The sequence below is a fragment of the Macaca fascicularis genome, chromosome 3 (genome assembly GCF_037993035.2).
Source record: "Macaca fascicularis isolate 582-1 chromosome 3, T2T-MFA8v1.1".
Lineage (NCBI taxonomy): Eukaryota > Metazoa > Chordata > Mammalia > Primates > Cercopithecidae > Macaca > Macaca fascicularis.
Window position 1 is genome coordinate 13150046 of NC_088377.1, and position 14337 is coordinate 13164382.

The window sequence follows — 14337 nt, forward strand, 5'->3', positions numbered from 1 at the left end:
GGCGGATCACCTGAGGTCAGGAGTTCGAGAACAGCCTGGCCAACATGGTGAAACCCCATCTCTACAAAAAATAGAAAAATCAGCCGGGTGTGGTGGCGCTTGCCTGTAATCACAGCTACTGGGGAGGTTGAGCAAGGAGAATCACTTGAACTCGGGAGGCGGAGGTTGCAGTGAGCCGAGATTGCGCCACTGCATTCCAGCCTGGGCAACAGTGAGACTTTGTCTCAAAAAAAAAAAAAAAAAAAAAAAAAAAAAATATATATATATATATATATATATATATATATATATATATATACACACACACTTTAAAAAGGTGCATGCATTTTGTAATATTTTAAAATAATTTCCAGCAATCAACTTCTGATACTTTTTACTTTACAAATCTCAAATTTCAAATGTATAAGAACGTTCTTAGGACTTCAAAGTACATGAAACAATAACTGAACAGAACAGAAATGAAAGGAAAATGGACAAATCCACAATGACCAGGATTTCAGTGTTCCACTCTCAGTAGCTAATAAAAGTAGTCACAAAATCAGTCAAGACATAGGAGACTTGAAGACCACCATGAATCAACTTGATCTAACTGACATTTAGGGGACACTCTACAAAACTATAACAGCATGCACATTCTCTTCAAGCGCCCATAGAATATTCCCCAAGACAGATCATGTGCTGAGCCATAAATCTCAATAAATGTGAAAGAATTCGAATAAATTACAAAGAAAATTTTAAAAAGAGTTTGAATTGAATATGAAAATGCAACATTTTAAAACTTTGTGGGATATGGCAATTTCAGTGTTTAGATGGAAATTTAAAGCTTAAAATGTTTGTATCAAAAATGAAGAAAGGTCCAAAATCAATTATCTAAACTTCCTCCTTATGAAGCCTGACAAAAGAAAATTAAACCCCAAATAAGTAATTGGAAGAAACAAGAGAAAAAGAGCATAAATAAATAAAACAGAAAACAGACATACCACAGAGAAAAACAATAAAGCCAAGAGCTTATTTAAAAAAAAAAAAAATCAATAAAGCCAAGAACTTATTTTTTAAAAATCAACAAACTCCAGATAGATTGATCAAGAAAAGAAGGAGGAGAGAGACAGTAGGAGAAAGGAGAGAAGGGATTAGGAAGGAAAAGGAGGAGGAAGCTGGAAGACAGAGTGAGATGACACAAATCACCAATATCAGGAAAGAAAGAAGGGACATCACTACAGATACTACAGACTTGCATACAATAAGAGAATGTTAGAAACAACTTTATACAAATAAATTTAGTAATTTAGATAATATAAACAAATTCATTGACAGATACAAATAATCAAAACAGATTCAAGGAGAAAAAGAAAATCAGAATAGCCCTATACCTACTGAATAAATTTTATAATTAAGTCTTACCACAAAGAAAATTCCAGATCCAGAGGGCTTCACTGGTGAATGCCACCAAAATTTAAAGAAGAAATGCTATTTCAACACAAACATTTTTAGAAAACAGAGGAGGAAGGAATACTTTCCAACTCATTTTCTTAGGCCAGCATTACCCTGATATCAAAACTAGACAAGAATATTAGAAGAAAACTAAAAACCAATTATCTCTGTTGAATTGAATTCAATAGACTTAAAAAGATCCTCAAAAAAAAAAAAAAAAAACGAGAAAAGGAATGTAGTGAAATATTTTAATAAAGGGTAATATACCATGATCAAAAGTGGTTTATCCCAAGAACGGAAGGCTGATTTAACATTCAAATGGCAATCCATGTATTTCATCATATTAACAAAATAAGAAAGAAAAAACATAATACTTATCTCAATAGATGCGGGAAAAAACATATGATCTAATTCAACACCCATTCATCATAAAAACCCTCAGCAAAAAGGGAAGTCCATCAACCTGATAAAAGGCATTTACAAGAACCCTGGTTAACACTATACTCAATGGTGAGAGAGCTTTCCTTCATCGAGAGGGAACAAGGCTCTTCCCACTTCTATCCAATACAGTATGGGAGGTTCTGGTCAACAAAGTAAGACACACAAAGAAAGTTAGTTAAGCAATCATAGATATAAGGTCAATATACAAAAATAAGTTCTATTTCCATATACTGGCACCAAACAACTGGAAACTAAAATAAAAATATGCAATATACGATAGCATCGAAAGCCACAAAATACTCAGGGATAAACTTTACAAAGTATGTACAAGACTTAGACACGGCAAACTACAAAACATTGCTGAGTGAAATTTATAACAACCTAAACAGAGATTTATGCCATAGATTTACTATTGCTAAGATGCCAAATCTTCCCAAATTGACTTATAAATTCAATGGAATTCCAACAAAATTCCAAGCATGTCTGGTAAGCTGATTCTAAAATGTACATGGAAATGTTAAGGACCTAGAATAACCAAAAACAATTCTGAAAAAAGAAGAACAATAACAGAGAATTCGTATCACCTGACTTCAAAAATTAGGTATCGACAGAGTGAGATACTGGTAAAGGACAGACAGATCTAAAGAACAGAATAGAGTCCAGAATAGACCATTACAAATATGTTTAACCGATTTTCAACAAGCTACCAAGGTAACTCAATGGGAGAAAAGACAGTGTTTTTAATAAATCGTGTTATAACAACTGTGTATCAGTATGTAAAAAAAAAAAAAACCTCAACCTTTACCCTATATGCAAAAATCAACTTGAAATAGCTCATAGACCTAAACATATAAGATACAACTATGAAACTTAAAATTTTAAAGTTTTTTTGCAATTTATAAAAACTTAAAACTAATTTTTTTAAACCCCAAAAACTTCTAGAAGAAAATAAAATATCTGCAATCATGGGGTAGTCAAAGATTTCTTAGATAGAACATAAAAAGCATGAACACCAAAAGAAAAAAAATGGTAAACTGAACTTTATCAAAATTTAAAACTTCTGCCCTTTAAAAAATACCACTACAAAAATTAAACCCAATCCAGATTGTGAGAAAATATTTGCAAAACATGTATCTGACAAATGACTTGTTAAGAACATAAAAAGAACTTTTACAAATAAATAGTAAGACAAACAGCCCAATAAAAAATGGGCAAAAGATTTGTTCAGACACTTCAACAAAGATACACAGTAAAAGATACTCGCCAATAAACATGTAAGATGATTCCCAACATCATTAGCCTTCAGGGAAATACAAATTAAATGATCAGAATGTAAAATGGTACAAACTCTGTGCAGTTTGACAGTTCTCTTGCTTTTCTTTCTCTTCTCTCTTTTATTTTTTGGAACAGGGTCTCAGTCTGTGGCCCAGGCTGTCAGTGGCTCAATCATAGCTCACTGCATCCTCCATCTCTTGGGCTCAAGTGGTCCTCCTGCCTCAGGCAGGTACTACAGGTGAATGCCCCCATGCCAGCTAATTTTTAAATTTTTTTAATGTAGAGATGTTTCCCAGGCTGGTCTCAAATTCCTGGGCTCAAGCAATCCTCCTACCTTGCCCTCTCAAAGTATTGGGTTTACAGGTGTGAGCCACTGTGCCCGGCCTGACAGTTTCTTATGGGGTTAAATATATACTTATATGACATGGTAGTTCCGTTCCTAAAAATTTACCCAAGAGAAATAAACCATTTCCGCATAAAGACTTGTACATAAATGCTCACTGCAGTTTTATTCATAAAAGTTCCAAACTGGAAAGAACCTGAATATCAACCAATAGGTGAATGAACATATAAGGAAACACTACTCTGTGATGAAAAGAAACAAAGGAGTCATTCACTCAATAACATGGATATATCTCAAAAACATCATGCTGAGAAAAAGTCTGACATAAAAGAGTCACAGACAAATATGATCATCTGCAGGCAACATTTACATGAATTTGATGTTCAACACTTGATACCAAACCAGGTTATATCATAACAACTTTGGATAGGGTTTAAAATGAAGACAGAACTACTAATAGTGCTCTGTGCGTCTCCAACTATTTACTATACGTATAGCTCTCATATGACCCCCTAAAATACTTAAGTGTACTTATTTATTATAATTATCGCAGTAAAGCCAAAGTCCTGTTGGACTACAGGTTCTGTGTGATCCAGCTCCCACCTGCTCTAACCAGTAGTCTCCTTGCTGTAACTGGCATCTCAAGAGTCCTGCCATGGCCTCAGGACTTTGGCACTGCTATTTCTCTGCCTAGATCTTGCTCTGCCAGATACCCACATGGCTTAGCCTATCATTAATTTCAAGTCTCTGCTCAAATGTCACCATCCAGAAAGACCTGTCTTGGCTACCTTAGTTAAAATCACAACCTTTCTTATCCCTAGGACTCTCTATTCCCTTCCCTACTCACTCTCCCTAGCACTTTTCATCTTCTAATACAGTACACACTTTATTTTGTTAGTCTCTGTTCCTCCGGCAAACAGAGAGGGTAAGCTCCCAGAAGACAGAGTGTCTGTCCCTGCTGTAGCCTCAGAAACTGCAAAAGCATCTGGCCCAAAGCAGTGCTCAATAAACATCTGCTGAGTCTGTCTCCTTGACAGGCTACTTTTCACACAAGGACCCTGTCTACTTCATTTTTGCTTCCCAGTGCCTAATACAAGATAGTTGCTTAATGTTTACTGAATAAATAAGTAAATGAAATGAATTAGAGAAAAGGATGCCAGTTTAATAGCATTTAAGAGGCATATTTCCTCACCTGTAATTGTTGCTGTAGATGGGTGATTTCGGCAATTCTCAACTCTCTAGATTTGTTTGTGCTCTCAATTTCTTGCCTTTGGGTGGTCAATCGACATCTGATATCTTGAAGTTTCCCTTCTAGTTGATGCTTTTTATCATTCTTGAACAAATGAAAGAGTAATTAAAAATTATTACTGTTTTTAATGGTTCCATCTTAGTATATTTCCAAAGTATAACCAAACTTCACTCACTAGAGCTTCTAATTCAAATTCCAATGTCTTTTTCTTTGCTTTCAGTACAACTATGTCCTCTTGTTCTTTGTTTCTTTGATTTAGTAGTTCTTGCCTTCGATTCCGTTCCCACTCAAGTTGTCGTTGCCTTTCAAGTTCCCGTTTTGCAGCCTGTGACATTTACAAAGACAAATTACTAATTTTTCAGTTCTTACACTACACAATGTCTCTTCACAAAAGTGACATCTAGTAAGTCCTTCCTTTTAGGGATTAAAAAATAAACATTACAAGAAATCACATTACAAAACAAAAAGTAACTTATAAAAATACGGTATTCCTTCTATGGGAATAAAGGGAATATACAGAGCTGGCTATTATATTTATGTAATATTATATTTATGTAAGATGACAGGATCATTTCCCCATTAGAATTCCATTCTTTATACCTTCAAGAATGCTTGATGTACTAACTAAAAGTGCTCCTTCTTACTTACTGACACACCAAGAAGGAAAATTTCTTTATGTAGTAAAATCAAACTAAAACACCCCTGAACAAAAACAAACAAAAGTTGATTTTACTCCACCAAAAGAGAAATTATTATTTAACTCCAGCCTGGGCGACAGAGTGAGACTCTGTCTCAAAAAAAAAGGAGTTATGGCTATAAGTTTCGTTTCTTTCTTTTTTTTGAGACAGGGTCTTGCTCTGTCACCCCAGCTGGAATGCAGTGGCCCTCCAACTACTGGCCTCAAGTGATCATCCCTCCTCAGCCTCCCAAAGGGCTGGGATTACAGGCTTGAGGCATGGCACTCAGGCTATTTTTTTATATCGAAAAATTCCTCATTTTTATTATTCCATTAACATGAGAGAATTATGTGTTGCTTCTGCAGTAATGTACTAAAATTGGAAAGAGAGACAAGATTGGCTTAGTCCCTTTCCAGGTATGGTGCTAAATTTATGAAGACTTCCATAGAATATAGGGAGGATGTCCCACACATATTTTTAAAAGAGTTTAAAAAGAAGGTTGCACAGGCCGGGTGCAGTGGCTCATGCCTGTAATCCCAGCACTTTGGGAGGCTGAGGCGGGCGGATCACCTGAGGTCAGGAGTTCGAGATCAGCCTAACCAACATGGTGAAACCTAATCTCTACCAAAAATATGAAATATTAGCTGGGTGTTGTGGTGGGCACCTGTGATCCCAGCTACTCAGGAGGCTGAGGCAGGAGCATCGCTTGAACGCAGGAGAATCGCTTGAACCCAGGAGGCAGAGGTTGCAGTAAGCTGAGATCACGCCACTGCACTCCAGCCTGGAAGTGACAGAGTGAGACTCTGTCTCAAACAAACAAACAAACAAAAGGAAGGTTGCAGAACAATGTAATTGGTATGACACTATTACAGTGGTTTTTTAAAAAATTGCACAACCCTTATACTCTCCACCATATAAACCTTTATATTTTTATATAGGTGTATACAGAGAAAACAGTTCGGAAAAACACGTAACTGGTATCAGTGGTTTGTTACAAAATTGTATCATCAAAAACTTGTACATTAATGTTCATAACAGCATTGTTTATAACAGCCACAATGACCATCAACTGCTGAATGAATTAAAAAACATGGTATACCCATATAATAAAATATTACTCAGCCATAAACAGGAATAAAGGACTGATTCATTTTACAATGTGGATAAAACTTGAAAACATCATGCTAAATGAAAGCCAGAAACAAAAGTCCATATATGGATGATTCCATTTATAAAAAATGTCCTGAATAGGTAAATCTAGAAAAACAGAAAGTAAATTAATGATAGACAGGAGCTGGAGGGAGAAAGAAATGGGGAGTAGCTGCTTAATGGGTAAGGAGCTGGAGTGATGAAAATGTTCTGGAATTAGGGATGATGGCTGCACAGCTTTGGGAATATACTAAAACTACTGAACTGTAAAAAGACAAAGATGGCATGAATAGATCACTTGGATAATTCTGAAAGGGGGTAATTGCACACTAACTCGGGGTGGCTCCACTCTCGCCTGCTTACCTCTCGCCTCTCAATTTCCTTCCTCCTTTCCTCCTCTCTCTGCCGTTCTAGCTCCCGCTGCTTTTCCAGTTGCTTCTCCAGTTCCAGTTGTCTTTTGCGCTCTTGCTCCTGGCGCTCACGCTCCTTCCTCTCCTGCTCTGCCCGCTCCAGCTGGGCCAGGCGCTCCTGCTCTTTGCGCTGCTGCTCCAGGAGAGCTTGCCTTCGTTTCTCCAGTTCCAGGTTGCCACGTTCAAAGTTCTCCCTCTTCTTATCTTCAAACGTTACTTCAGACAAGGAACACAGCAACTATGAAAGCTCATGATTTTCAACATACTCTTTTCAAAGGAAAACTCACCAGTGTATTTGAAACTTGTAGTACAAACCCAAACTCAGAACTCCCTAAGCTTCTGTGTCCTTGTTAATGAGCACAATAAAAACCCCCTTTGCCTAACCTCTCTGCTTGTGTCTTCTCCTCCATGCCAAACACTGTTTCTAAAAGACCCTTATCTAGCAGTTCTACATCACTACCCAGACTCCTTTCCTTCCCTGTTACTCCATCCTTTCCCTTCTTCCCATGAGCTTGCCTTAGGAATTAACCCCCTCTCTTCTGGACCATGAGTCTCTGCCTCTCTCCCTCCTTCCCCTTGTCTTATAACTGTGCTGATGAGTCCTGTATTCTAACAAGACTTCTCAAAGCAGAGCTAAAGGTGAGCTTTTCACACTGAAGAACAAGCTGTGTCCTTATCCCTACAGAGATCACAGTCGGTCAACAATTTTTTCTAACCCATTATTCAGTTTCCTTCTTTGATACATCAATTATAAATTTAGAATGATTACTCGGTTCTATCATTTTTTCTCTAATACTTTGTTTATGTCCATTTTATTTCTACATTTTCTACAATCCCATCATCCGCGTCCCTTACTATCCTCAGCAGTGTCTATTTCATTTCTGTGTCGGCCTCACGCAATTCTCCTTGGTACCAACCCCGGCCAGGGGAGTGTTCATTGCCACCCTGTGCAGCATGCCAGTCCCTGGTCCACATCTAAGAACCATCACTTCTCACTCTGCCTTGAGATCTGCAGCTGTGAGCATCCTTCTTTGGCTTCTTCCCACATTCCTGTTTGGACTTCACTGCTTTAGATAGACTTCCTTCACATACTGTAGTCAGCGATTAGAGATGAAAGAGGGCAAGTATGTATTGGTTTCCTTGCTCACCTTTGGTAATTTCAGAGGAAACGGTGTCCTCTATTCTGATACTTAAAGTTCAAAGTCCTGGCTGGGTGCAGTGGCTCACACCTGTAATCCCAGCACTTTGGGAGGCTGAGGTGGGCAGATCACCTGAGGTCAGGAGTTTGGGACCAGCCTGGCCAACATGGTGAAACCCCGTCTCTACTAAAAATACAAAAAAATTAGCCGGGTATGGTGGCAGGCACCTATAATCCCAGCTACTTGGGAGGCTGAGACAGGAGAATCGCTTAAAGCTGGGAGGCAGAGGTTACAGTGAGCCAAGATTGTGCCACTGCACTCCAGCCTGGGTGACAAGAGTAGACTCCATCTTAAAAAAAAAAAAAAAAAAATTTCAAAGTCCCCCTACCACAGAAAGGGATGATGTAAGGTGATACATCTGCAAGGTGGATGAATCTCAAGAATATTGTGCCAAGTGAAAGATGTCAGTTATAAACAGTCATACATGATTCAATTTATATGAAATATCCACAATAGGTAAATCCCAAGAGACAGAAAGCAGATTGGTGGTTGCCACAGGCTGGAGGGAATGATGGATATGGAGTTTTGTTTTGGGGTAAGGAAAGTATCTTGGGACAAGAGAGAGGTTGTGACTGCAAGACACTGTGAGTGCACTAAATGCCACTGTTAGGAACTGAATGTTTGTGCCACCTCACCAAAATCCATACTTTTAAGCCCTAATTACCCTAATGTGATATTTGGAGATGGAGCCTCTGGAAGGTTAAGATTAGATTAGCTGGCCAGGCATGGTGGCTCATGCCTGTAATCCCAGCACTTTGGGAGGCTGAGGCAGGCAGATCACCAGAGGTCAGGTATTTCAGACCAGCCTGACCAACATGGAAAAACCCTGTCTCTACTTAAAATAAAAAATTAGCCAGGCGTGGTGGCGCATGCCTGTAGTCCCAGCTACTTGGGAGGCTGAGGCAGGAGAATCGCTTGAATCCGCGGGGCAGAGGTTGCGGTGAGCTGGCATCACACCATTGCACTCCAGCCTGGGACACAAGAGCAAAACTCCGTCTCAAAAAAAAAAAACAAAAACAAAAAACAAACAATTAGCTGTAAGAGTGGGGCCCTTATGATAAATTAATTTCCTTATAAAAAGACGGGGACGGCCGTGCGCAGTGGCTCACACCTGTAATCCCAGCACTTTGGGAGAGCGAGGCGGGTGGATCACCTGAAGTGAGGAGTTCGAGACCAGCCTGACCAACACGGTGAAACACCATCTCTACTAAAAATACCAAATCTGCTGGTGTGGTGGCGCATACGTGTAATCCCAGCTACTTGGGAGGTTGAGGCAGGAGAATCGCTTGAACCCAGGAGGCGGAGGTTGCAGTGAGCCAAGATTACGCCACTGCACTCCAGCCTGGGCAATAAGAGTAAAACACTGTCTCAAAAAAAAAAAAAAAAAAAAAAAAAAAAAGGCAGGGACAGAGATAGAGAGAAGAGAGAGAGAGAGAGCGCTGTCTCTCTCTGCATGCATGAACCAAGGAAATCCCATGTGAGCAAAAAAAAAGTGAAGGCTGCTGTGTGCATGCCGGGAAGAGGGCCCTCACTGGGAACCAAACCTGCACACTGTGATCTTGGACTTCCAGCCTCCAGGACGGTGAGAAAGAAAATTCCTGCTACTCAAGCCACTCCGTCTATGCTATTTTGTTATGGCAGCCCAAAAAGACTAAGACAGCCACTGAACTGTACATTTTGTATTATGTGAATCTCATCTCAACTTAAAAAACTCTCCAAGTCTCTATATATCTTTTTAATTCCAGCATCTGGCAATATTCCTAGTACGTAGAAGGCATACAATAAATGGCTGTTGAAAGAATGAATGCACAAATGAAATCTCTGATAATGTTGTTTCCTGTTCAAATTTTTAAATGAATGTCTACTAAAAACGGAAAAAGAAAATTCTGCATTCCAAGCATTCCTGTCCTTATTTGCCATTGAAACTTGATTCTCATTGTGACCAAAACCTGAAATATTCTCACTTCCACTTGTGGTGACCCTATTCATCTTGAAGTCTCAACTCAACTGTGACCTCTTCCACAGACATTTAATTCCTCATATCTTCCCCAGTCTACACCAACCAACCATAAGTGAGGTCTGTTGTGCATCTATAATACTCTCCAGGAATTTATCCCACTCACGTACTGCTTAAGTGATTGCTTATATGGATATCTTAAATCCTCTAATACATTTTAAAGTTTCTAGAGAGTATGAACCATGTATTAGCATTTAGATTCTTTGCTCAACATGCAGCCTTGCACACAGAATATATCCAATAGTATTTCATCAGTGAACAAAGGGTAATTTAGTTCAGACAATAAACTGGGACAGCTAGTGTTCTGACCAGACCAATTAACTGCTGAGCATCTTAAATGCAGCAAAATGACACCGACAAAGTACTTATCATAAAAGACTCCATAATTTCATTTGCTTCTTAGTATCATTATCATCTCACCATTAATAATTCATAGCCACCTTAGAATATTTTAATAGTATGATGGATTTATCACTGTAAATGAGGACTATTTAAAATAGGTTCAGGCCGGGCGCAGTAACTCACGCCTGTAATCCCAGCACTTTGGGAGGCCGAGGTAGGTGGATCACTTGAGGTCAGGAGTTCAAGATCAGCCTGGCCAACATGGTGAAACCCTGTCTCTACTAGAAATACAAAAATTAGCCGGGCGTGGTGCACATGCCTGTAGTCCCAACTACTGCAGAGGGTGAGGCAGGAGAATCGCTTGAACCTGGGAGGCGAAGGTTGCAGTGAGCCTACATTGCGCCACTGTACTCCAGCCTGGGTGACAGAGTAAGACTCTGTCTCAAAAAACAAAATAAAATAAAACAGGTTCACATTAAATTTAAAATAGGTTCCTGTAATTAAGGAGTTTCCAATTCTCTTATAACAACATGAGAAAATAACAGTAGATGATTTGACTTTCTATTTCTGCACTGGTGGTATTAAGCAATCACCTTAATACTCATCAATTTTTAGTGCTGTATATTCTATGGATAATATTTACATAATTTTTGTGTAGCAGTTTTATAATCAGATTTCAAGTTACAAGTTAGAACAACAGTGCATTAGCAGAGTGCATAATGTTCTTATTTCTCTATCCAGACCCAAATCCACAAGTAACAATATCTCTGACTAAGGTCAGTTAAGTTACAAGGCAAAAATATCAAAAACTAAATTTATGTTTACCTCTTTGTCTTAGAGATAGGAAATCTCTAATTTCATTTAATCTAAATGATTTAACTCAATATAAAGGCTGCCTTACCAGGTAATTTCTTTTCTAATTGTTGTTGTTCATCTTCTAAAACTGGTTCCTCTGGTAGCCTCTGATCTACAGATGTTGAGCTTATGACAGATATACCACTGCCAGATCGAACTCTTCTGCAATTGTGGGGAAAAAGAAAAATGCATTCAGACAGAGCTGTCTGGGTGGAGCTGGACAAGTTATGAAGAAGAATTTTTAAAGATTTTACCAGACCATGAGCAAATTTCATTTATAGTACAGAAGAGATAAAGATTTGGTCTTCTCTATTTACAAAGAGTTTTTAAATGAATATTTGAATGTCATCAGACTCTGAGTGCCAAGCTTGTTTAGGAATCACCACCAAAATTGAAATAATCCCAAAGGATGAAAGTAGTTAATAATCAAAAAGTGGTAAGAACAATGCCTGGGACATGGTGAGCACTAAGTGGGAGCTGCTATTTCCATTGCCCTCTCAAGTGACCTTAAATTCCTCCAAGAGAAGATCAGCAGCTCAACTCACTGGGAGCATCTCTCTTCCCTTTCCAGTCTCTCCATTTCACCCCCTAAGAAACACATGCAATGTCTATACTTTACAGTTCATAAAACAAATCACTTTGTTTACTAATTTCTTTCACTTTACACTTTTATTTATTTATTTATTTATTTATTTATTTATTTTGAGACAAAGTCTCACTCTTGTCCCCCAGGCTGGGGTGCAATGGTGCAATCTCAGCTCACCATAACCTCTGCCTCCCGGGTTCAAGCAATTCTCCTGCCTCAGTCTCCCAAGTAGTTGGGATTACAGGTTCCTGCCACCATGTCCGGCTAATTTTTATATTTTTAGTAGAGACGGGATTTCACTATGCTGGCCAGGATGGTCTCCAACTCCTGACCTAAGGTGATCCACCCGCCTTGGCCTCCCAAAGTGCTGGAATTACAGGAGTGAGTCACCGCACCACTCGGCCCACTTTACACTTTTAACTTTGCTGTGTTTAAACAGTCTCCCAATCCTTTTTACGCATTTATTATCAGCCCAATGTTGCAGTTGTGGGATTTCACAAAGTGCCTCAGCTACCTGTTGCTTCCTACATTGTCACAGTTTCCTCAGCTTGCTCCTGTACCACGTGTGTGCTGACAGTAATGGCTCTATTTCTCTTCATTTAAAGGGGATTTTGCCCCAGTCCTTCCTGCAGTTTGAGGACTCAGGACAGAAATCCTAATCTTTCTTTCATTCTCCTTTGTATTTGCAAGATCTCATATTCAGTTTTTAATGTTCAAAGCCAGAAGACAGAGCTGTCCTGGACAGCGTGTGCATGCAGGAATGGATGTAAACGTGGATGCCAGTCATAATACTGGACCTCAGGTGACTCTCTTGCCATCTTTACTGAGACTTTCTTTCAGTCCAGGGTAATTTTCTTTAATTGTCTTCCTGATTATAATTTCTATATTGCTAGCAGCTTTTGTTACCACTGAAATGTGTGGAATTTACAGGTGTGATCTCCTTGGTTTCTTCTCTATGCACATGCTCATGCAGTTTCTCTTTTGCTGCTGGCATCTGTCGTGAAAATTTCTGGTAAGCATTGATGACATAGGTTGGTACAAAATCAACAATCTTTTGATGTCTTACTTCATTGTTTCACTAATATACTACAAGTACTCTGGAGAACAGAATGGGCCCAAGATTAACATAGATCTAGATAAGAGTCTCTAGAATTCACGAATACTTAGTTTCCTTGTCAGGGATGAAAATCAGGTAAGACACATAAGTCAATAAAGCCAAGTTTGGAATTCATATACTCTACACACAATTTCTGATCAGAGCCAATGTTCCTTACCTAAAGGAAGGTGGAATGTATTCTGGAGGCAGGACAGGTGGCAGTGGTTGGCCAGACATAGCTACATCAATGAGGTGCATTGCCAGGATAAATTCTTCTGCTGTAAGTTTTCCATCTTGATCAATGTCAGAAAGATTCCTATTCAACAAAAAGTTTGCTGTAATCCAGTTTCATGAAAATTCATGCTTTTTACTATTCATGAGTGATTTAAAAGTTCTGTTTTCTTACTGACCACAGGCCAACTGAGTCTCTTTGTCCCTCAGCTTGTCAAAATAGTACCTACTTCATACTGTTACAAAGATAAAATTACAAGTAGCTGGGACAGTGTTCCTCATTCAACAAACGCTATGATTATAATGATACTATTCCCCAACCTTTGCATATTTAAAATATAACACACTCATATTCCACGTATCTTTTTAAAGAGGTGAGCTCTCACTCTGTTACCCAGGCGGATGTGCAATGACATGATCATAGTTCACTGCAGCCTCACTGCAGTCATGATCATAGTTCACGACAAGTCTTTCCGCGTTTAAGTGATCCTCCTGCCTCAGCCTTCCAAATAGTGAGATTACAAGGTGTGCGCCACCATGCCTAGCTAATTTTTAAAATATTTTATAAAGATGGGGGTCTCACTGTGTTGCCCAGGCTGGTCTTGATCTCTCCTGGCCTCAAGTGAGCCTACCAAATCGCTGGGATAATAGGCATAAGCCACCACACCCAGCTCTGTATCATCAAATGTTCTGCTCTAGACCAGGAAATGATAAACTATCAGTAAAGGGTCAGGTAGTAAATATTTTATAGTTTATAAGACATACAATCCCTATCCTACTGAACTGTCATTTTGGCAGGAAAGTAGCCATACAAACACATAAATGAATGGGCATGGCTGTTTGTACAATAAAAATTTTCTTCACAAAAACAGATGCAGGCCAGATTCGGCCCACTGGGCGTAGCTGGCCACCACCCCTTAATCTAGGACTGCAGGGTGGATCTTTATGAACTCCAGCCACAGAGTCAAAGTGTTTTATCTTCCTCAATCTCAGGATTCAATCTCCATCATTCTTCATAATGACTCCATCATTCTTC

At 39.0% G+C, this 14337-nt stretch overlaps 1 protein-coding gene across 16 annotated transcripts in view; it reads right to left on the reverse strand.

Moving 5' to 3' along the window:
• ITSN1 (intersectin 1) overlaps positions 1-14337 on the reverse strand; it is a 247173-nt gene that overhangs the window by 114498 nt on the left and 118338 nt on the right. For all 16 annotated transcript variants that reach the window (XR_012432038.1, XR_012432037.1, XM_045387760.3 and 13 more), the window contains 5 exons: positions 13249-13386; positions 11435-11550; positions 6929-7191; positions 4915-5064; positions 4683-4823 (listed from right to left, as the gene is read on the reverse strand). Coding sequence is in view for 14 of the 16 variants with exons in the window: in XM_045387760.3 (XP_045243695.1) it covers positions 4683-4823; positions 4915-5064; positions 6929-7191; positions 11435-11550; positions 13249-13386 (808 nt within the window). In the remaining 2 variants the exon portion in view is untranslated. The remainder of the gene's footprint in view (positions 1-4682; positions 4824-4914; positions 5065-6928; positions 7192-11434; positions 11551-13248; positions 13387-14337) is intronic.